We start from the raw sequence: 25056 nt of genomic DNA on the forward strand, positions 1-25056 counted from the left end.
CCACTCAGTAGGAGCCAAAACTCTTAAAACCAGATCAGAGGCAGACAAGAGCAAAGCTCTCAATGGAAATTTAAACAAGTGCAGTCAAGATCCTGCAGCATTTCTTTGAAGAATTGTAATAGAGGATGGAACATGAGTTTACCAGTACAATCCTAAAAACAATGCACAATCAAAGCAATGGCTACCAAGGAAGGAAATTGGTCTAGTCAAAGCAAAAGCAGACTAGTCAAGAACAAAGCTCATGGCAACAGTTTTTTGGAATGCTCAAGGCATTTTGCTTCTTGACTTTCTGGAGGGCCAAAGAATGATAACATCTGCTTATTATGAGAGTGTTTTGAAAAAGTTAGTCAAAGATTTAACAGAAAAATGCCTAAGAATACTTCACCAAAGAGTCCTTCTCTACTCCAACAATGCTATTCAGGGCTCTCATCAAACTAGAACACTTTCACAAGAGTTTTTATGGGAAATTATTAGGTATTCACCTTACAGACCTAATTTGGCTCCACCTAACTTCTGTGTTTCCTAATATTAAAATTTTGTTAAAGAGCACCCACTTTTCTTTGGTTAACGCAAAAAAAAAAAAAAAAAAAAAAAGACTGTATGACATGGTTAAACCCCCAGGACCATCAGTTCTTTAGGGATGGACTGAATGGCTGGTATCATTGCTTACCAAAATGTCTTGAATTGATTGAGCTTGTGTTGAGAAATAACATTTATATTTAAAAAAAAAAAAGTATAATAAACTTACAAATCAATGGAATAGAATTGAGAATATCCGAAAATGACCCTTATATTTATGACTGCTGATTTTCAACAAAGGTGCCAAGACAATTCAATGGGGTAAGGATAGCCTTTTCAATACATGATGCTGAGGCAATTGGGTGTCCTTCTACAAAAGGATAAATTTGGACCCTTATCTTATACCATACACAAAAATTAATACAAAATGGGTGACAGACCTACAATTAATAGATAAAGGTAAATCTCTTAGAAGAAAGCTTTGGAGTAAATTGTGACTTGGGGTTAGTTATTGACTTCCAAGACATGACACAAAAAAGAAAATACATTGGACTTCATCAATATCTAAAACTTCTACATGCCTACACACACCATCAAGTAAGTGAAAAGGCAAGACACAGACTGAGAGAAAATATTTGCAAATCATACATCTGATAAGGGACTTGTATCCAAAGTATAAAAAGACCTCTTACAACTCAATAATAATAAGAAATATAACTCAATATTAAAATGGTTGAAGATTTGATTTGAATAGACATTTCACCAAAGAAGATGCACAAATGCCCAGTAAGCACATGAGAAGACACTCAATTTGTCATGAGGGAAATGAAAGTTAAATCTCTAATGAAATGCCACTTCACACCTACTAGGATGACTATAATTTTAAAAAAGACAATAACAAATACTGGTGAACATATGGAAAAATTGGAACCCTCATATGCTCCTGGTGGCAATGTAAGATTGTACTGCTGCTTTGAAAAAAAAATTTAAATAGAGTTGCCATATGACTTAGCAATTCTACTCATAAATAAGTACTTAGGAAAAATTAAAACATATGTTCTCACAAAAACTTGTGCACAAATGTTCATAATAGCATTGTTCATAATGTCCAAAAATGTCCATTAACTGGTGAATGGCTAAGTAAAATATGGCATATCCATAAATAGAATCTTATTTCACCATAAAAAGGAATAAAGTACTGATACATACAACAACATAAATAAACCTCAAAAACATTATGCTAAGTAAAAGAAGTCAGACACAAAAGACCACAAGTACAATTCTATCTATATGAAATTTCCAGACCAGTCAAGTCTATAGGGATGGAAAGTAGTTCAGGGGTTGCAGAGGGCAAGGAGTAGACATGGGGAGTGACAGCAAATGGGCACAATATTTCTTTTGGGGGAGAAATGGAAATGTTCTAAAATTAGATTGTCATGATGGCTGGACAACTCTATAAATTTACAAAAAAAATAAATTATATATATGTAATTATATATAAGAATAGATATATATTCAGTATATATTCTTTTACATATATATGTTTTATTTGAATTTCATTATGTTTTAAATTATATCTCATTGAAACTGGTTTTTAAAAAAAGATAGGGGTGAAAAAGCAATGCTTTATCCAGGTGGCAATACTTGCTAATGGTGAGTTTTTTAGGCATTTGTTTATGGATTAATTCAGAAAATACTGATTAGTACTATTACGATAGGTGCTGGATATCAAAGATGACATAGTCTCTGCCTACCAAAAGCTGATGGAGATAATGAATGATTCATAGTAGCCAATATATGGAAACAACCCAAATGCCCATCAACATATAAATGGATAAAAAAAGTATGGTAATTACATACAATGGAATACTATTTATCCTTGAAAAAGAAAGAAATCCTACCATTTGTGACAGCATGGATGGCCCTGATAGGCATTATGCTATATGCTAAGTGAAATAAGCTAGTCACAGAAAAGACGAATACTGCATGATTCCTCTTATATGAAGCATCTGTAATCATCAAAAGTCTAGAAGTGGACAAGAGAATGGTGGCTATCACAGGATAGAGGGAGGAGGAAAATGGGAGTTGTTGTTCAATTAGTATAAAATTATAGTTACACAAGATGAGTAAGTGATGGAGATCTGTTGTACAGTATAGCATTTACAGTTAATCATAAGGTATTTTGTACTTTACAATTTGTCAAGAGGGTAGATTTCATGTTAAGTATTCTAACCACAATAAACAGTGGAGGGCATGAAGAAATTGTTGGAGGTGATGGATATGTTTGCCATATGGATTGTGGAGATAGCAACATAAGTATATACATATGTCAAAACTCACCACATTGTATACATTTATTATGTGCAGTTTTTTGAATAGCAATTATACCTCAATAAAGATGTGGGGTTAGGGGAGGCCAACAGCGTGGGACATGGCACTACTAGAGAAACAGTTAGTAGCTCCGAAAGAGGAAGTGTGTATGGAGGGCAGTTGTGTCTTCAACAACACTAAAAATGTAAGCTGCAGGCAAATCTTGAAAGACCTACGTGTCTTGCTAATAAATTTTCCTCTAACTTAGAAACACTGGTTAGCAATTATGGTCTTTTAGACTAGGAGAGGTGCAACAATTCACAAAGCTATAATAAAAGCAAAATGAGGGATTGAACATGGAAGTATATCAATACCAGTGGAGAAACTAGACAGGAGAAAATAAACAGAGAAATATTTAGGAGGCTTTAAATACTGGAAGGTATTTGGGATTGGAGGAGGACCTTCAGATTTTGTAGTGTAGGTTACAGCAATACATACATCCAGGAGTGGTATTGGAGGTGGATCTGAGCTCAAAGTTGGCAAAAACAAAGTCAAACCTCAGGCCTCTCCAGTTTTTATTGAACCATCCCTGACCCAGCCCACAGGAAAAGAAAGAGAAGGGGAAAGCCCCTATATTGGGATCCACAGGAACCATGATGCTGCGGCCAGACCAGGCAGTGGCATGGATGGTTAATGCCACACACAGACACCCATACACGTGCATGCACGTAACCATGGTCCCTCTTCTGAGAAGACCAAAGCCAGAAGACTCCTTTTTGAAAGTGAGCTGTGAGTCATCTAGCCTGAGTCAAAAATGACAGAGTTCCTTGTTTACTCAGTTTGACCCAAGAAAAAGGATAAAGTCAAATCTGGATGGAGAAGCACAAAATCTGTTGATTTGTAAGGAAAACATTTCTGTGCTGCTTGTCAAAATGCAGATACTTTAGTTGGAAACTTATTTTAGAATAACATATGTTAAGACACCCTTCTTTCTCTGACATCATCATGCAATTAGAGACACTAGAGCTTTATGTTCCAGTGCCAAGGACCCAAGAGGAACTTCAAGTTAGGCCCATATTAGATGGACCCATGACAGAGATTTAACCCAATTTTATGTTCCAATGTTTCCCAGAGGGTCGCTGAAGAATATTCCCAGGAAGGTACAGAACATCTCCTTTTTACCTCATGGAATTGTTAATGCAAGGATTCAGCAACTTAACCATCAGCCCTGGTACCTACTGCACCTCCCTTCTCCCTTAGTGGCTTATCCAGCAAGACTGACAAGAGGTATTCCAACAGGAGAGGGAAGAGAGGCATCCCTATAGGATGTGCACGTAAGGACATTGCAGTCTTGGAAGAAATAAATTATTGTGATTCCAAAGACTGAAATAACTTTCTCCCAACCAATCATCTCAGCTTGAAAGAGAAAGAAAAAATAATTTTTTCTTCCTGACATGATGGAAGAAATAGAGATGAGAATGGATCAACAGTTGGAGGATTCATAAGTTGACAATGTTGGTATCACAGGTGAAATACTTCCAGGAACACAACAGTGGTGAATGGTGAATTGTAGCAATGGATCTGGAATATTAAAGAAATTATATCAGCAACAGATTCCAGTGTTCTTCCTTGCTACACATAATTTTGGGATGACAATGGAGTACATGGAAAGTAGCTTCTCTTTGGAAAGAGAGATGGGATACCAACCAGTTATAATTCCCTATAATTACTATAAAGCGAGTTGTCCCTTTCATTTTGAATCTTTCTTTCCTTTTACCTTTGATAGCAATAATTTATAAGGAATGTATAGAGCTTGAATGCCTTGCTACAAATACTAGATTCCATTTTACTCATTGGCTCCAAAAGAAGCACTGTATGATGGAAAGTGTGTATGTTTTAGAATACTGCAATCAATGATAAGATTTAAAATCAATATTTCAAAGCAAAAGAACAAAAAGAAAAAAGAAATAGGTAAGAGCTCAGTGGCTTTAGTTTCTGAAAACTAAAACAGCAAAATAATGAGGGTAGCGTACATATAGTAGATTTTTTCTACTTTTCAAAAATTGACTTTTATTATCTTTGATGGGGTGGTGGAAGGAAATTCTGATGTGTGCGTTCCATTTTCAGTACCAAATTAATGTATATATAAACATTAAAATTTAAAAATTAGGTATGCCTATCAATTTTTTTAAAAAACAGTTATAATTTCAAAATACAAATTCCTTTTCAGGTGAAATTACTTATGGTGGTAGAGTCACAGACACCTGGGATCAAAGATGCCTTCGTACTATCTTGAAAAGATTTTTTTCTCCTGAGACATTAGAAGAAGATTATAAATACTCTGAATCAGGTGAATGACTTTTCAATATTACAGAAAAGGCCTTTCCCAAGAAGTCGTTGAGAGCATCTCTCAGTTTTCCATCCAATGGCTGTCTGTGTCTGGTCTCCACAACCCTGTTCTGGCCACACCCTATCCCCTTGCTTGATCACCTTCAGAGTGAGTTTGATAGTAGGATCACAGAGATACATAGTTTGTGGTAACTACTTTCAGTTATTTGATTTTAAAATTTATTGCATTGTGTCTAAATGTGTTTTCAATGTTATATTCTAGTATATTTTGAATATAATCAAATAAAACATCCAGACATGGTGGCACGTGTCTATGGTCCCAGATACTCAGGAGGCTGAAGGTGGGAGAATCACTTGAGCTCAGGAATTCATTTCCAGCCTGGGCAACATTACAAGACCCAGTCTCTAAATAATAATAAATATTATTATTATATAAAAGTTTTTTAAAAAAATAAAGAAAATAAAATGTCTATTACAGTAAGTTGAGTAAAAACCAGATCTGTGAGTCGGTGATAGCTCATTATGAGACAGACAGCAAAGAGATTGTCCTGAGTGTTGATCCCCTTGGAAGGAGCAACTTGATTAGTACAAGTTCATAAAAGCTCCTGCCATTGAGCATCAGTCAGAGCTGATAAGCTACAACTGTAGGCCAGGCATGGTGGCTCATGCTTGTAATCCCAGCATTTTGGGAGGCCAAGGTGGGTGGATCACCTGAGGTCAGCAGTGTGAGACCAGCCTGGCCAAGATGGTAAAACCCCGTCTCTTCTAAAAATACAAAAATTAGCTGGTGTAGTGGCCGGTAATCCCAGCTACTCGGGAGGCTGAGGCAGGAGAATCGCTTGAACCTGGGAGACAGAGGTTGCAGTGAGCCAAGATCATGGAATTGCATTGCACTCCAGCTGGGCAACGAGCAAAACTCTGTCTCAAAAAAATAAATAAATAAAGATTCAACTGTTTTTCCTGCAATCACTATAGATAGTTGAATAACCCTAGATTTCAATGTTCGGCAAATGTAGCTTTTGGTTTGGGGAATTGGAGAGGGCTGTTGTTTATCAAACAAATATGAAAGCAATCTCTAACACAAGCATAAATTTAAGCCCTTGATGTGTTACACCTTTCAGCATAAATGTGGAGACCTTCATGAGATACCCCTTTCAGCAGAATATCCCTGGATTCTCAGCATCTTTAAATGCTCTGGAGAAGGCATCTGAAAAGTTAGGACAGTAATCAGATTCTCAAGGCCTGAAGAAAAGGTAGCAAAACTAGACACAGCAATGAAAACTTAGGAAAAACAATCCCCCTTTCTACATGAGGCAGCTGATTGCAAACACCATCTGCACCGTGCAAAGAAGAATCAAACTCGGCAGTACAAAACCAGCCTATTTGAGACATATTTGTCTTCTGTGTTTTTAATAACAGGCATCTATTTTGCACCCATTGCTGACAGCCTGCAAGAGTTTAAGGACTACATTGAAAATCTGCCTTTGATCGATGACCCAGAAATTTTTGGAATGCATGAAAATGCCAATCTAGTCTTCCAGGTATGTGGCCTTTCCTCTTAAAATACATATTTATGTTGTGTATATAAACTCCAAACATCAATAAACACGGCTGCTCACTCTGGAAATTATGATCTTCCTAAATAAACAAAATAATTGTTTCACCTTGATTTCATCATTTGGTTCCAATTTAGCCTGGTCCCTCTGGATCCTTCACAGAATCCTAAGACCATCATGCATTTTCCCTGTCACTGGCAAAGCCCCTCCATCTCCAGGCCTTCTGCGTAGTCCATCCATAATCTACCTAATCACAGTCCAACAATTACATGAGGATTTCAGTAATAATATAACTGTCTTTCTTTGCCCTTCTTCCACCAAGCTGGGCACATTTGTGTCACATTACACAAAGGTTTGTGGATCCATACATGATTCAATTATAAAAGTACAGTAACAAATGTCCAAAGCAGATAAATTAAAACACTGTTTATTAAAAGCACGGTCACAGTACCAGATCATAACCCAGAGCAAACTGGGTTGCTTTACTCCTCTGTGTAAGAACTTGTGAGGCTGCACCATTACCTAAGGGCAGTCCAAGCTCTTCAGCGTGCACTCAAGGCTCTCGTGTGACCTAGGCCTGCTTGGGGTCACCAGGCACCAGAACCAGCCCCTGGACTTGGACTAGACCTAAAGAAGAAGTCAGTGAAGAAACCCCGGGGCACCACATTCCTGCCATGGACTGCTGAGACCCTATCACAGGAGTTCCCATGACCCCCACACACCTTTGGACTGGCAGGCAGAACTGCCCAAAGAATAAGCAGAGGCACAGTTTGAACCCACACAGAGTCCAGAAGACTTGGCTATGCTGTGCAGCTGTAAGGTAACACGACCACAGACACTCATCCCCCAAGGCTTTCCATGTTACACTGAGTGGCTGTAGCTCCTGCTGTCTGCCAGGCCAGGAAACAGCAGGGCCTGGGCATGCTCATGCCCCAAGACAGACCCCACCACCATTGCTTCAGGCACTAATCCATGTACCCCTTTTCCTACTGGTCCCTCTCAAGACCACCTGTGAGGCTGCTCCTGCAGGAGAGTGCTCACAGCACAGCCTCCACAGCCCTGCCTGAGTGTTTTATAGGCAACCCAGGAGTAGTTTACCACCCCCATCACAGCCAGTGCTTGACACCTAGAGGCCAAAGGAAAAATCCGCAGTCCTGGTCCCAACTCCCCAGGACACAAACATACCACCCAGGATATCAAGTTGATATCTGTGGCCTAAGCTCAAGTAGGGGAGAAGCCCCACTGTCAGAACACAAAGAAGAGTATGACACAGATTTGTGTGCCACCATGAGAGATGGTCACCCCTCCTTTTTCAAGACTGGACCAAGATGGGCATGGCCTAACAGCCACCACTTCTCCCTTATGAAGTTTCATGGCCCACAATGCCTGAGCTGGCTCAGTGATCTGGACACAAATGGCTTGGGACAAGCCTAGCTGGTTGGCCCTGCTATCTGGGCAGAGACTGGATGGAGACCCACCAGGTCAGGGAGCATGAGCTGGGCAGGCCCCACAGCCATCCACTGGGTTGAGACCTAGGCAGTAGATGCCATATTGGTTGTACAACGGCAGTGCCACTACCCTGTCCAGGGAAACTCCATCTTTGAACCACTGCATCACCAAACCACCTGCAGACATACTCCACAACTCACTCTAACTTCAGCAAGCACAGGAGACAGGCAGTTACCTAAGGAGTAAAGGGTCATCTAGAGACTTAGTCTTTGGTGCAAACCACCCCGAGGAAAGGAGGAAGCACACTCCATCAAAGCCCCACTTGGGACAAATGAAATAGGGGTGTGATGCCAGCCACTAAAAGGGACACCACCAAGGCCTAGGAATAGACTTAAAGAGGGACCATCTCTCATTTTCCACCATCCCCTGCCTTCCCATTGGAGCTCTTCCTGTTGGGGCCTGGTAAGTGTGTGTACTGCAATAAGCTGCTTCTCTGTGATTCTCCATTGGACCCACCCCTGCTGAGGGTAACTGTGAGCTGGAAGAGCATGCTTTTTGCACTTCTCTGGTGCCTCCAGCCCCACTGAGGGCTGTAGTGGCTAAGAGCCTATGTGCTGGCTCTTTTAAGCACCATTTACTGGACTACAGCCTGAATTACAATACCAAACAAAAATAACATTTCTACAGGCAATGCCTCTTGAACACACTGCATGAACCTATATGTAACCAGAGAATCCATACAGACCCTTGGCTCTCTGAAAGCACCCAGAAACAAAGCCAACTGATTGTGCATAACATATACCACAGTCATACCCTCCAGGAAAAGAAAAGAATGAAAAGTCAAAAAAAACTCCATCCAAACAACAGTGAATTTAAAAAAAGTATCAGCTCCTTCAGATGAGAAGGAATCAGCACAAGAACTTCAGCACCACAACAAAAACACCACCACAACAGAAACAAAACCTCACATATCAATATTAACCTGAATATAAATGACCTAAACATTCCACTTAAAAGACATAAAATGGCAAATTGGATTAAAAAAACAAGACCCATCTTTCTGCTGTCTTTATGTAATGACAACTATAGGCTCAAAGTAAAGAGATGGAAAATGATCTATCATGGAAACAAAATAGAAAAGATCAGAGGATGCTATTCTTGCATCAGAAAAATTAGACTGTAAACTAACAACAGTAAGAAAGGACAAAGGGGGCATAATATAATGATAAAGAGTTCAATTCAAGAAGATTTAATGATCCTAACTATATGTGCTCCCAACATTGGAGCACCCAGACTTATAATTACTTCTACCTAAGAAAAGGCTCCTACAGCCACACAGTAATCAGGGGGACAGGGGGTAGGGGGACTTCAACACTCCACTGACAGCATTAGACAGATCATCAAGGAAAAAAACTAACAAAGAAATTCTGGACTTAAATTCAATCCTTGACTAATTGGACCTAATAGACATCTACAGAATATTCCACCAATAACCACAGAATATACATTCTTCTCATCTGCACACAATAATGACCACGTGCTTGGTCATAAGGCAAGTCTCAACAAATTTAAAAATTTAAAATCATACCAAATGTCTTCTCAGAACACAGTGGAATATGATTAGAAATCAATACCAAGAGGAACTCTCAAAACCACACAAATACATGGAAACTAAACAACTTGCTCCTGAATGACTTTTGGGTAAACAAAGAAATCAAGGCAAAAATCAAAAAATTCTTTGAAACAAGTGAAAGTCCAGACAACAAGATATAAAAAGCTCTGAGATGCAACAAAAACAGTGTTGAGAGGAAAGTTTATAAAGCTAACTGCCTGCATCAGGAAGATATTAATAGAAAGATCTCAAATTAACAACCTAATGTTGCACTCAAAGGAACTGGAAAAACTAGAACAAACTAAACTCAAAGCTTGCAGAAGAAAAGAAATAACTAAAATCAAAACAGAACTAAATGAAACTGGAACCAAAAAGAAAAAAGCATACAAAGGTCAACAACAAAAGTTAACTCATGGGAAGGTTAAAAAAGATTGATAAACTGTTAGCCAGATTAACAAAGAAAAAAAGATACAAGTAAGCACAATTAGAAATGACAACGTGGCGTAATAACTGCTCCCACAAAAATATAAAATATCCTCAGAGACTACTATAAATATGTTTATGTGCACAAACTAGAATATCTAAAGGAAATGAATGAACTCTCAGAAATACACGACCTCCCAAAATTGAACCAGAAAGAAATAGAAACCCTAAACAGACCAATAATGAGTTACAAAATTGAATCAGCAATTTAAAAAACATACCAATCAAATCACGTTTTGGACCAGATGAATTCACAGACAAATTCTATCAGATGTACAAAGAAGAGCTAGTACGAATCCTATGGAAATTATTCCAAAAAATCAAAGAAGAGGGATTCCTCCCTAACTCATTCTATGAAATCAAAGACACAACCAAAAGAGAAAACTATAAGCCAATAACTCTGATAAACAAAAACTCAAAAATCCTCAACAAAATACTGGGAAATCTAATCCAATAGCACCCCAAAAGGATAATCCACCACAATCAAGTGGGCTTTATTCTTGGATGCAAGGATGGTTCAACATACAAATCAATAAATGTAATTCACTGCATAAACAGAATTTAAAACAAAACCGTATGATTATCTCAATCAGTGCCAAAAAAGCATTCAATAAAATCCAACATTCTTTAATGATAAAAGCCCTCAACAAACTAGGCATCAAAGAAACATAGTTCAAAGTAATAAGAGCCATCTATGACAAGCCCGTAGCCAATATCATACTTCACAGAAAAAATTGGAGACTTTTCTCTGAGAACTGGAACAAGACAAGGATGTTCACTCGTACCACTCCTATTGAACATATTAATAGTACTGGAAGTCCTAGCCAGAGTAATCGGGCAAGAGAAAGAAATAAAATGCATCCAGATAGGAAAAGAGGAAGTTAAATTATCTCTCTTCACTGACAATATGGTTCTGTGCACAGAAAATCCTGAAGATTCTGCCAAAAGACTATCAGGCCTAATAAACTACTTCAGTAAAGTTACAGGATACAAAATCAATGTACAAAAATCAGTAGCATTTCTATACATCAAAATGTTTAAGCTGAGGACCAAATCAAGAACACAATACCATTCACAATTGCCTTAAGAAAAATAAAATACCTAAGAATACATCTACTAAGGAGGTGAAACATCTCTACAGGAATTACAGAACACTGATGAAAGAAATCATAGATGACACAAACAAATGTAAAAACATTTCATGCTCATGGATTGGAAGAATCTATATCGTAAAAATACTGCCCAAAGCAATCACACATTTTAATCTATTCCTGTCAAACTACCAACATCATTTTTCACAGAATTAGAAAAGAACATTCTAAAATTCACAGGAAACCAAAAAAGAACTTGAATTATCAAAGTAATTCTAAGAAAAAGAACAAAGCCAGAGGCATTATATAAGACTACAGTAACCAAAACAGCATGGTACTGGTACAAAAAATAGACTCAGACCAATGGAACAGAGAACCCAGAAATAAAGTTACGGACCTACAACCAATTGATCTTCAACAAAGTTGACAAAAATAAACAATGGGAAAGGACACTCTATTCAATAAGTGGTGCTAAGAAAACTGGCCAACCACATACAGAAGAATAAAACTCAACTCCTACCTCTCATCATATACAAAAATTAACTCAAGATGCATTAAAGAATTAAATGTGACACCTCAAACTATTAAAATCCTAGAAGAAAACCTAAGGAATACCAGGACATTGGCCTAGGCAAAAAAATTATGGCTAAGACCTCAAAAGCAAATGCAACAGAAACAACAATTGATAATTGTGACCTAATTAAAATAAAGAGCTTCTGCCCAGCAAAAGAAACTATCAACAGAGTAAACAGACAACCTACAGAATGGGAAAATATATGTGCAAACTATGCATCTGACAAAAAGACTAATGCCCAAAATCTATAAGGAACTTAAAGAAACCAACAAGCAAAAACAAGCCCATTAAAAGGGGGCAAAGGACATGAACAGACACTTCTCAAACAAAAAAAAAAAAGACATACAAGCAGCCAACAAACATGAAAAAATGCTCAGCATCACTAATCATCAGAGAAATGCAAATCAAAACCGCAATGAGATATCATCTCACACCAGTCAGATTGGCAATTATTAAAAAGTCAAAAAATAACATGTTGGTAAGGTTACAGAAAAAGCAGAATGCTTATGCACTGTTGGTGTGATTGTAAATTAGTTCAGCCCCTGTGAAAAGCAGTTTGGAGATTTCTCAAAAAAACTGAAAATAGAAGTAATATTCAACCCAGCAATCCCATACTGGGTATAGACCCAAAGGAAAATAAACCATTCTACCAAAAAAACGCATGGACTCATATGTTCACAGCTTTATTCACAATCACAAAGACATAGGATCATAGGATTAACATAGGTGTCCATCAACAGTGGAATGGACAAAGAAAATGTGGAACATGTGCACCATGGAATACTACACAGCCACAAAAAAATCATGTCCTTTGCAGCAAATTGATGCAGCTGGAGGCCATTATCTGAAGTGAATTAATGCAGAAACAGAAAACCAAATACTGCATGTTCTCACTTATGAGTGGACGCTAAACACTGGGTACACATGGACATAATGATGCGAACAATAGGCACTGGGGACCCCAAAAGCGGGGAAAAAGGAAGGAAGAAAAGAGTTGAAAAACAACCTGTTAGGTACTATGTTCACTATTTGGGGAAGTTCAATAGAAGCCCAAACCTCAGCACCATGCAATACATCCATGTAACAAACCTCACATGTACCCTTTGAATCTAAAATTTTTAAAAAAAAAATTACAAGTGGCAAATCAAAACATCTTGAAACAGAAAAAATTAGCTTTTCATATTATAGAATCATAGATTAATATAAAATGCTAAAAATCAAAAAATTGCAAAAACATGAAAAATTTATAAACAAGTAATATAGATGGTCAATGGACATATTTTTTAAGATCTTAAAGAATTTAAATTTAAGAATTTGATTTTTAAGAATTTAAATCTTAAAAAAATATGTGGCCAGGCACAGTGACTGGGCGAAAAATGTGGCCGGACGCAGTGGCTCACACCTGTAATCCAAGCACTTTGGGAGGCTGAGGCCAGGGAATCATGAGGTCAGGAGTCAAGACCAACCTAGCCAATATGGTGAAACCCCATCTTTACTAAAAATACAAAAATTAGCCTGGCATAGTGGTGCACACCTATAGTCCGAGTTACTCGGGAGGCTGAGGCAGAAGAATCTCTTGAACCCAGGAGACGGAGGTTGCAGTGAGCCAAGATCGTGCCACTGCACTCCAGCCTTGGTGACAGAGAGAGACTCCATCACAAAAAAAAGGACAAAAAATGAGAAACTATTTTTTATCTATTAAATTGGAAATATTTGTTTAAGTAATAATATCAATCTTGCAAAGACACAGAAAGACAGATTTTATGATACACTATTGTTAGAAATATAAACTGATACAATGTTTTTAGAAATTAATATGGTAATACCCAGTTTTAAAATATTGCCTTTACGTATCATTTAAAGAATTTCAAAAATGGTGGATGAAATTCATACATACATATTCTATTCCCGAAGTCTAATAAGATCAGCTGGGCATGGTGGCTGATGCTTGTAATCCCAGCACTTTGGGAGGCCAAAGTAGGTGAGTCACTTGAGGCCAGGAGTTCAAGACAGGCTGGCCAACATGGTGAAACCCTGTCTCTACTAAAAATATAAAAATTAGCCAGGCATGGTGGCAGGTGCCTGTAATCCCAGCTACTCAGGAGGCTGAGGCAAAAGAATCACTTGAGCCTGGGAGGTAGAGTTTGCAGTGAGCCAAGATCATACCACTGCCCTCCAACCTGGGCAACAGAGTGAGACTCCATCTTAAAAAGAAAAAAAAAATAAGTCTAATAAAATTTTAAAAACTAGAAATTTCCAAAAAATAGATAAATAACTCATATTAGTTATGGTGCATTCATACCATAATTAGTATCACATTGTCACTTAAATTATCACATAGTCACTTAAAGCATAGTTCATGAGGATTTTTCTGTGCTATGAGAAGACTCATAATATTAAAAATGAATTAATATTACATAAATTGATTAGCTCAATTTCCTATAATAGACCATATTTTTCTTATTTAAAAAAAAGTTAAATCAATGACCTGAAACTGTGTTCTCATTATTTTTCTCTCACTTTCATAATTTCTTTTAACTAATTAGCTTAAAAATGTTTAACCATTCTTTATTATAGTAAAATATATATGAGAAAATATACATTTTAATCATTTTTAAGTGTACAGTTCAGCAGCATTAGGTACATTTATTATTTTTGTTTTCTTTCCTTTTGAAATAGCATCTCCCTCTGTTGCCCAGGCTAGAGTGCAGTGGTGAGATCATAGTTCACCGCAACTTCTAACTCCTGGGCTCAAGCTATCCCCCATTCAGCCTCCCACCACAGGTGCACCCCACCACAAGTGCACACCACCACACCCAGCTAATTTTTGTTGTGTGTGTAGGAACAGAGACTTGCTGTGTTGCCCACGCTGGTCTCAAACTCTTGGGCTAAAGCAATCCCTCTTGGGCTAAAAGCAATCCTCCTGCCTTGACCACCCAAAGTGTTGGGATTACAGGCATAAGCCACTGGGCCCAGCCCATTAAGCACATTGTTGTTCAACAAAAAAAAAATTTTAGTGTCAGTAACAACTATGTACTAGGCATTTCCAATGACCACATTTTACCACCTCTACCTTCAAGATAGAAAATAAAATTTCCTTAAGCCAGTCACAAAAAACACAAATACTGCATGATTTAGCTTTTACGGAGTTATCTAAAATAGTGAAATTCATAGAATTAAAGAGTGGAATGGTAGTTACCAGGGACTGGGGAGACGGGGAAATGGGAGGGACTAATCAACAGGTATAAACTTGCAATCAAGCAAGATGAATCAGCACTAGAGATCTTTTGTGCAACATTGTACCTATAGTCAACGATAATGTCTTGCACACTTAAAATTTGTTAAGAGGGTAGATATCATGTTAATTGTTCTTACCACAATAAAATAAAGTGAAAATAAATATTATTGTTTTAGAGAAATGCCTTTACTTCTGTAAGTAATTATATGTGCTGCAATTTTTTTTTTTTTTGAGAATTTCAGTCTTTTCTCTTACTGCCATTACAGTACAAAGAGACCAACACTTTAATCAACACCATACTTGAGGTTCAGCCAAGGTCATCTACTGGTGGAGAGGGAAAAAGCAATGACGAAATTGTTCAAGAACTTGTTGCTTCTGTCCAGACCAGAGTTCCAGGTAACAAATAATTTTAGGAATCTGTATGTAATGGAAATTTTAGGAATAAACTCAGAAAACTGAGTGATAAACAGGTATCTAAACCTGTTTATTATGTAGGCTTTTTTTTTTTCACCTAAAGAGCTCTTTTGACATGGAGCTCTTCATTTATAGACTAGAAGCATATAGCAGCTCAACATCTCAACTCCCAGAAGCATTAGGAGGAAACTGGTTTCCAGCTCCACGTAACTTTAACCAGACTTTCCTGAGCTTCCCTTGGTTTCATTATTCTAATGTCTCTAGACCTGTGCGTGCAAGAAAATAGCCACTAGCCACATGTGGCTACCTAAATTTAAATTTAATTTAAAATTCATTTCCTCATTTGCACCAGTCACATTTCAAGTGCTATCATATTGGACAGTACAGATAGAGAATACTTCCATCATCATTAAAAGTTCTACAAGATAGTCCTGCTGTAGAATCCATTAAATTTTTTTCTCTATTTAGAAGAAATGGCTAAATTTGTTTCACCTTGTTTTCTGATAAGTGAAAGAATCTTCCTGAATTATCACAAGAGATCTATTTTAAGATTTTTCTTAGATCCACAGGAGATTTAGATGTCTTATTTATTCATGCTTGGAAGAGTGTCATTACAGGAAAAAGAAAATTGAGGCAGAAAAAAATAGTGACTGCGTCCTGCCGGAAGAAAAGGAGCCCTGTGATTTCAGAAGTCAGTTATCTGCCTCCTAGAAGCAGGCCCTCAAGAGAATGTCTACTTGGGTGGAGAATTCTGTTGTTGAAGCAAATAGAGTCAATAAATATAAGATCAATAAGTATAAGATGGAGTGCTGGTTGGGAAAAAGATGGAGAGATGAATGGATAGCTAGAGAGACCGTGCACTTGTTTTGTAGAATCCCATTGACACCTACGAGGTTTTTCTCTCTAAGCGTCCTAAAGCTTGTACTTTTACTGTGAAATGCTAAGCAGGTCATCTGCTGAGACTGAGGGCACAGGGAAGCAATTAGCTCAACAAAAGAACTGAGGGTTTGAAATAGCCCTTAGAAGAATGGTGGAACGAGAAGACCAGGGACGTGTAACCACAGCACTGCGGACCCAAGAGATTAGACTCATTGGCATTGCTATGGGATTTTTGTCCAGCAGCCAAGTATGTGTGGTCAAGAAAAAATCTGACATATGTATGTCATAGCCATTTGTTTACACATACTTTTCTCAGATATGCAAGGAAAATGCTGTTCCTTCCTCTTTCGTAGCTCATATGATTCTTCGTCTGAGCCTGTGTTTGATGATTGCAGGGAGAAAGAAGAGCTACATTTTCCATTCAGTTTGACCCATGGGCCTGTTTAATAATGCAGTCAGTCCCTTTAAATAATGGCTAGTAATGTGGGATAAACACTAAGTCTGTCTCCTCTCTGTCTCCTGCCCCCAGCCTTTCCTTTACAGTGCAGGTAAGCAAGGAAGCAGGAGATTTAAACACCTGACTCGGGGTCACTGGGCCATCCAACATTTCCATTTGGATTCACTAACAACTCTTCAAGCCTAGTTTCTGGAATGTTCCTTGCCTGCCAGACAACAGCTTTGTCCTGCTAGCATTTGCCAATGAAGGCTTCAGGGTTCTGCCTCCCAATAAGGCAAAGCCAGGCACACCTTCCCGTGCCCTCCTGCCAACCCCCCTCATTCCACATTGGAGACCTTTCAAACCCCTCATCAAACTTGCAGATACCACTGAGCCATACTGACCTTCCATTTCATCCTCTTCCCTCTCAACCCTCACCTCCTCCCCACAGTCAACCAGAATGAAAATGAGCAGGTTTCTCCTTCCCTTTCCCAGTCCTCCTCCTACGTTAGCACAGCCAGTCTCTCTATGATCTCATTTAAGCAATTGGGGACCTACATCCCCTGGGCCCCCAGGGCCATAGACCACATAGCTCACACTAGGAAGATGAAAATACCCATGGGGAACATGCTTTAAGGGAGGAAATAAAATGCAATGGCTTAATGTTTGAGAGAAAAAACTGTGTGTGTGTGTGTGTGTATATATGTATATATATATATGCCCTGATACACATGAATTTAAGCATAATTTTCTGTGATTGCTTCTATATAAACACAGGTGAATCACAAAAGCATTATAAATTATAAAAATATCACATTTAAATCCTATGTATCTGGTTTAAACAATGAGAGAAGCGGGCTTTTTTTAAATGTTAAGATAAGCACATTGCCTTAGCAATACTGTGAGAACAAATCAATGACAACTGACCTGAGGAATCACTGTGTATGTTTCAGAAAAACTGGAAATGGAGGGTGCTTCTGAGAGCCTTTTCGTCAAGGATCCTCAAGGACGCCTGAACTCCTTGACTACTGTGCTTGGACAGGAAGTGGACCGGTTTAACAACCTGCTGAAGTTAATTCATGTATGAGAGCTTACTTCCATCTTTGCTATCGAGCATCAAAGCTTTGTAGAGAATTGTGTAATATGAAATTTTTCCATTCCCATCACTTCAGCATTTCCATTTGTATACACTAACAACTCTTCAAGCCCAATTAGTCTAAAATGAATTTACCCTTCTCTAATGAATCTGTATTCCCATTTTCTAATAATGATGGAGTAGATATGTAATATTATATATTCTCAGTCTCCTCCCTGTCCTAACTTACACCCTTAGATTCTATTGACTCACGAGAAATTGATCAGAGACCTAAGCACTCAATTAGGAGTGATTCAGTGCTTGTTCCTTATATCTAGTTTGCATTTAATAGCGTAGTCTTTAAGCAAGACTATGAAAACCATAATTTATCAAAGTGAGGGTCACAAAATGCCAGCATTAGAGTCCCCTGTGGTATGTGTTCAACATGTGGATTCCTTGATCCCACTCAAGACCTACTGAGTTAGAATTTCTTGAAGCAGAGCCTGGGAATATGAATTTTAAATAAACTCCCCAGATGGTTTTAATGCCACTAAAATTTGCAAACACCTATTTCATCCTCTGCTTTATGTTCATAGATACTTTCTCTCTGCACTGCCTTGTACTTATAATGATGGTTAAAGGTCTTCCTAGTTTCTCTGTGTATAACTTTGATAAAAGAAAAATAATAACTATTAGCAAATATTGAGCATTAACAGCAAAAGTGTTACTGCTAAGCAGGAAACCAAATGCCTAGTTCAAGGTCTAGACTTGGGGATAAGATTGGGGTAGAACTGAGAGAGATCTTTTACAGCAAAAGACCATTTCTGTTCCCTATTAGAAAGGCAAAGTCTCTGGATGTTGCTGCTTGGCTGGCAATACCTAGGTTTGTTGGTTAGATGGGCCCTGGGTCAGCTGAGTATGTGGTCTTCACCTTGGGACTATGGCGTCTAGTCGGGTATGCACCAAAGTCAGCAGGCTGTCTCTCTCCTCTCTCAGTCTCCTGATCAGGTCGCCAGGTCAGGGCTTATCTCCTTCTATATTGGATGAATGGGGGCATAGACTAAGCTGCTATGATAAAGATCCCTATAACATAGTCCAAAACAAGATAAACATTCACTTTACTCCCCCCTAACAGCCCAGAGGGAGCCCTGTCTAGGGGAGGTAGTTAATTCTGCTTTGTGAGCTCATCCAGGGATAAACAGATTGGCTCTTCTAGTCTCAACTGACAACTTCTGTGTCTGGGTCTAAGGTGGCTGTCCCAGTTGTCCCCTTTTGCCAGCCAGTGGGAAGCAGGAAAGAGAGAGGCAAGGAAAAGCAGCTTCATTATACAGATGTGATCCAGAGGTTCTTCTTGTATCCCACTAGCCAAAACTTGGTCACATGGCCACACCCCAGCTGCAAGGATGGCTGGGAAATGCAGTCTCTAGAGGGGGCGCTATGTGCCCAGCTAGCACTAAGGAGGTGCTGCTGTTCTGAGGAAGACCAGGAGATGGATGCTACTCATGTCTTGCCCTTTCCATGAACTTTTACCCACTTGAAGATAAATTCAAATGTCACTTCCTCCATAATGTCTTTCTGGAGAGACCAGCCCTTCCCTCTACTGCCAGATGAATTAGGGTCCCATCTTCAAGGCCCTGTCATCTCAGGTGTCTGTGTCCACCACTGTATTTCTTACATTTTTTGTAATTTTCCCCCATGAGCATGGATACTGTAACAAAGAATTTCTTAAAGACAAGGGAACTGTTATATTTGTCATCTTTTTTTCCTTAGTAATTGACATACTAAATCTTCCATGAATATTCGAATGTATGAGTGAACAAATGTGACTCTCAGGTCTCCCTTGGTCACTTCTGGCCAAACAAAACCCAGATCACCACTAACGGAGGAATTCACCTCATGGACGCATAACTGGAGGAGCCCAGTGTCAGGTGGCCCACAGGGCCATCAGGAATCACAGCCAAGCATTCCCATCAGAAGGGAGGTGCCCACCAAGGCATGCTGTGACTGTGCCAGAGGCCTTCCTCACCTGACCTCTAGTCCTAGATTGCAAGGCCTGCTCCTGCCTTGCCCTGGCTTTGTTCCTAGCCTCACCCTCCCTTCCCCTTGGGAACAGCCAGGCAGCACTATGGTGACAATAAGAAAGCCAGGGGAAGGCAGCAGTACCCATGAGCCTTGGGAAATGCCATCCTGGTGAACCCACTCTCCTCCAGACAGAACTGTGGGATAGGGCAGGTCCTGGGAGTGACGAGGCCACCCTGTATAGGCTTCAAGCCATAGGGGAAGGAAAGCCTTTGAAGTACTCTTTCTCCCATTTAATACATCTGTGTGTTGGCTGCCTCCTTTGGGAGAATCAACTGCAACATGACCTCTGTCTATTTTAAGCAGATCTTGAAGGTCTCAGCAGTCTGTTCCCTCCACCTCTCATTGTATGTGTTCACTCTGCATTTTAGATGAGTCTTCTGCTACTTCTTCCTATTTCCAGGTCTAACACGGAGGTTGTCTTGGTTCTGGCTAAGGGCCTCCTTCCTGCACTCTGCTGCAGATGGTTCCTCGGATCTTAAGGACAAATCTAAGTAAAGCACTTATTTTTCCTACCACTGCCTCTTGTGAAAAGAGGTACAGGGAGAAGGGAACAACAAATAAATCTATGAAAGAATGGAAGGATAAGTAGCCTGGTTTCATCCACACAGCGCCTGTCGCTAAGAAAGTGCATGTGGTCCCAGGCCTTATTTGGCTGTTTAATCAACATAAATTTTGCCTCTAACATCTTCCTATTATATTTTCCCAATATATGGCAGTTTTCACAACCTATGGGGACCATAACCCACCTATATGCTCTCCTTCGTCTTTAGCCAGGGGGCAAACATCGCCCTGTACTCCGCTGCAGCCCAGTGGCTCTCCGGACTGTGGCCTGCCTCCATTTTCTGATGAGAGGAAGAGAGGCTACGAGACATGTTTTAAGGAGGTGTTTCCAGTACAAGGAAACCCTCTGATACCAGCTGGAACATTAGTCTCATCTAAGACTCTCCCCTTTCTGGCTGGGCACAGTGGCTCACATCTGCAATCCCAGCACTCTGGGAGGCCAAGGCGGGTGGATCACCTGAGAACAGGAGTTCAAGACCAGTCTGGACAACATGGCAAAACTCTGTCTTTACCAAAAATACAAAAATTAGCTGGGCATGGCAGTACACCCCAATAATCCCAACTATTTGGGAGGCTGAGGCAGGAGAATTGCTTGAACCCAGGAAGCGGAGGTTGCAGTGAGCCAAGATCATGCCACCGCACTCCAGTGAAGGGATAGAGCAAAACTCCGTCTCAAAAAAAAAAAAAAAATTATATCTTTTTTCTGCTCTAACACTCGGGGTTGGGGGAATCCCCTGAGCAGAAATGAGTAGTGGCCTGAGATGGTTCTCACTCCCCATCTCCCCCACTTCCTCACGCTCTTTGGTTCCCAAATCACAGTCGGGCCCATTTTTCTTTCGGCCTCGAGGAGTGCTGGACAGTCTCACAGCCACTTCTCCAGGCTTCAGGAGACATTTCTGCTTCCTTCTTTCCACTGCATTGGACTCTGCTACCAACTGCCACCCTCAAGTGCTACATCACAACAGTCATATATTGTAATAATGCAGGAGATATTGGAGGGTCTGGCCCAGCAGACAGTATACAAAGAGGATAGAACCCAGCAAGTGGCACCTCCTGGCAAGGTAGCCCCTGCTGCCATGAATGTGTGTCATTGACTAGATAATGACATCTGTGAAGGCCACCAGCACCTTAAATCCCTTTTTTGTTCTTTCAGACTTCTCTGGAAACACTCAACAAAGCCATCGCTGGATTGGTGGTGATGTCTGAAGAAATGGAAAAAGTATATAACAGTTTCCTCAACAACCAGGTTCCCGCTCTGTGGTCCAACACAGCCTACCCATCCCTGAAGCCACTAGGATCGTGGGTCAAAGACCTTATCCTGAGGACCTCATTTGTGGATGTAAGAAAATTCCCTTCACTGGGGTTTGATGAATATGATGGCATAGCTGGCCTAAGGTCCCTAGGAAGCTCTGACTGAAGATATCCAGTCACTGATGGATAGTCTGAGCCCAGAGAAACAGAAGTGTCCAGAATGATATCACTTAAGTCTTACACTGATTATATGGTTTGCCCTAGGCACTCATCCCCACATTCCATTTCAATTCCAGGCATCCTTGGGGTTTCAGCTCTAGTTCATGGGACTCCACAGTGAGGTATAGACCAACTGAGATGAGTCCAAACCCCAGACAACTTTGCTGCTGTCTCCCTCTCACATATCCCACAATAACCAGGCTCTGGGTCTGCAGTCATCATTCTGGCAGAACAGGAAGAGGAACGGGACAGGCAGTGAAGTGGGGGCGGTGACTAACTCAGGGCTGCTTTAGATTCTGCCTCCTGAGAAGCTCTCCCCAAATAGGACTTTGCTTTAGAAGACAAATGCTATCCCAGAAATAATATTTATTATGAGTATGTTTCTCCTTCAGTTGTGGCTCAAAAGAGGACAGCCTAAGTCCTACTGGATCTCCGGTTTCTTCTTTCCTCAAGGATTTCTAACAGGTACCAGTGCTTTTCCTAGAAAAACCCCACAGGAAAGGCATGACTTGTCATACACAGGGTTTTGAGGTACTGGGGAAATGGTATGGCTGCTAATGCTCTAATAGTGAGGATATTGATCTTAGGGCAATCCAACAAGGTCCTGCTCTTCCTCACTTGTTGGGGGTAGAGGAAAGATGGCAGAAATGGCAGATGTTCCCCAGCAACCTAATCCCTGCCCCTCTCAGGTTACATAAGTGCAGGCACTGCTGCCTCCATGAACACACAGAGTATGCCTCAGTTCCCCATGTGACCCACTCTCGGGGGCACCAAGTTCTGTCCACCTGTTCAGGCCCCAGCTGTGAGCAGCTTCCTTCCCTCTAAGAAATTTTCTTATGTGCCTCCATCGGCCCTTGGGGAAGCTGGCTAGAGAGCCTCAGATGGGGCTAGAGCCTGTTAGCAACTCAATGCTAATTAGCCAAGCCCTTCATCTCTGTCATTCTTTTTTTTTTTTTTTTTTTTTTGGAGATGGAGTCTTGCTCTGTCACCAGGCTGGAGTGCAGTGGTATGATCTCAGCTCACTGCAACCTCCACCTCCTGGGTTCAAGTGATTCTCCTGCCTCAGCCTCCCAAGTAGCTGGGACTACAGGTGCATGCCACCATGCCCAGCTAATTTTTGTATTTTTAGTAGAGACAAGGTTTCACCATGTTGGCCAGGATGGTCTTGATCTCTTGACCTCCTGATCCACCCTCCTTGGCCTCCCAAAGTGCTGGGATCACAGGCGTGAACCCCCACGCACAGCATCTCTCTCATTCTTAATACCTATTAAACAGCCCATATAAAACAAACAGGGCAAAATCCTAAAGTTAGTGAGATTGGGCTCTGAAACTGCCTCACTGGTTTGTCTCCCACAGGGCAGGGCAGTGCACTGCAGACTGGCCTTCTTCCCTCCCTTCTCAACCAGGACCAGAGTTTGTCCATCCCTTGGGCCCTTACCTCCCAACATGACCTGCATGCTTCCTGACCCCGTGAACCCACTCCGATTAAGGTGTTAAGAGTTGGGTCTTCTCTATGGTGGGAAGGCTGTCTAATGACAGGGCAGCCTGGTTGGGGTGAAGGGGGTTAGTGCCTGGAGAGTAGCAGCGTTGTTTAAACCCAGCTTTCTGATTTTCATAATTACAGGAACTCTTCAAAATCATGCTCGAAAATACAATTTGCCTATAGATGAGCTGAGTTTCAAATACAACATAATTCCCACCTATCGGGATCAAGCTGCAGTGGTAGAAGCTGCCAAGACAGTGCAATTTGGACAAGAACTGCCCATGGACATGGAGGTATTGTCCTACCTGGCTGTTAACGGCAAAGCAGCTTCTATCCCACTGTCCTTGAAGATTTCAGACAACCTCCCATGTCCCACTCCCCCACCACCTCCAATTAACAGGAGCAAGAGAGCAAGGTAGCAATCACACCTCCAAGATAAGCTCCCCAGTTAGCAGTGACCAGATAGGAACTGCCTAAACTAGTCTGATTTATAGAAATATTTTCAAAGCAATATTTTTTTAGCTACTATAATAACCTTCTACCTCTTACAGAAGCAATATAGCAAGAGGTTAAAAGCAAGGGTTTAAAAACTAGACAAACAGGCCAGGCGCAGTGGCTCGTGCCTGTAATCCCAGCACTTTGGGAGGCCGAGGCGGGCAGATCATCTGAGGTTGGGAGTTCAAGACCAGCCTGACCAACATAGAGAAACCCCATCTCTACTAAAAATACCAAATTAGCTGGACATGGTGACACATGCCTGTAATCCCAGCTACTGGGGAAGCTGAGGCAGGAGAATCGCTTGAATCTGAGAGGCAAAGGTTGCGGTGAGCTGAAATCACACCATTGCACTCCAGCCTGAGAAACAAAAAAAAAAAACCATCTCAAAAAAAAAAAAAAAAAAAAAAAAAGAGAGAGAGAAAGAAAAAACTAGACAAGCCTGAGTTTGAATTCTGACACCTTTACTAGCTATGTGTGCTGGAGCAATTGCTAACATGTCTGTACCTCTTATTATTTTAAGACCCTTCTTGTCTTAAGAGGAGGGTGTCCCAGGCCCATGTCAGCAAAACTTGAGGCTGCAGGAAGGCAAAGCAGCACCCACATAAAAGCCCCCACCAGAGCCTTCCAGGAGGCTGCCCTGGCCTGTGCCCAGCACACTCCACCTGCTGCAGAAGCTGATTCTGACAGACAGAAGTTTACAGTGACCACCAGGGCTCTGTCCCTCCACCCCATCTCATTTCATACCATGTCTCTGCTTGGGTCATATGTGCTGAGCCATGACAATGCCTTACAATCTCTGAGATCTGGGGAGACCTCAGACTGTCTAGCTGGCCTGCCTCCTGACCCACCTAGCAAATGTCTGCCACCAACAGACCAGGAGACAGGCCAGTAGTGTGATGTAAGTGAAATAGCCAATGTCATGTGACCAGCGCATGTACTGGTCTAAATACAGCTCTATCTCTGTTACAAACAGGCAA

General features: G+C 40.5%; 1 protein-coding gene across 2 annotated transcripts in view; it reads left to right on the plus strand.

Moving 5' to 3' along the window:
* DNAH6 (dynein axonemal heavy chain 6) overlaps positions 1 to 25056 on the plus strand; it is a 297682-nt gene that overhangs the window by 268096 nt on the left and 4530 nt on the right. For both annotated transcript variants that reach the window (XM_032243483.1, XM_032243484.1), the window contains 7 exons: positions 5060 to 5179; positions 6598 to 6719; positions 15448 to 15577; positions 17864 to 17991; positions 21782 to 21967; positions 22491 to 22563; positions 23723 to 23874. In XM_032243483.1, the coding sequence (XP_032099374.1) occupies positions 5060 to 5179; positions 6598 to 6719; positions 15448 to 15577; positions 17864 to 17991; positions 21782 to 21967; positions 22491 to 22563; positions 23723 to 23874 (911 nt within the window). The remainder of the gene's footprint in view (positions 1 to 5059; positions 5180 to 6597; positions 6720 to 15447; positions 15578 to 17863; positions 17992 to 21781; positions 21968 to 22490; positions 22564 to 23722; positions 23875 to 25056) is intronic.

This window comes from Sapajus apella, unplaced genomic scaffold (assembly GCF_009761245.1).
Source record: "Sapajus apella isolate SASKATOON/1434 unplaced genomic scaffold, GSC_monkey_1.0 scaffold52, whole genome shotgun sequence".
Lineage (NCBI taxonomy): Eukaryota > Metazoa > Chordata > Mammalia > Primates > Cebidae > Sapajus > Sapajus apella.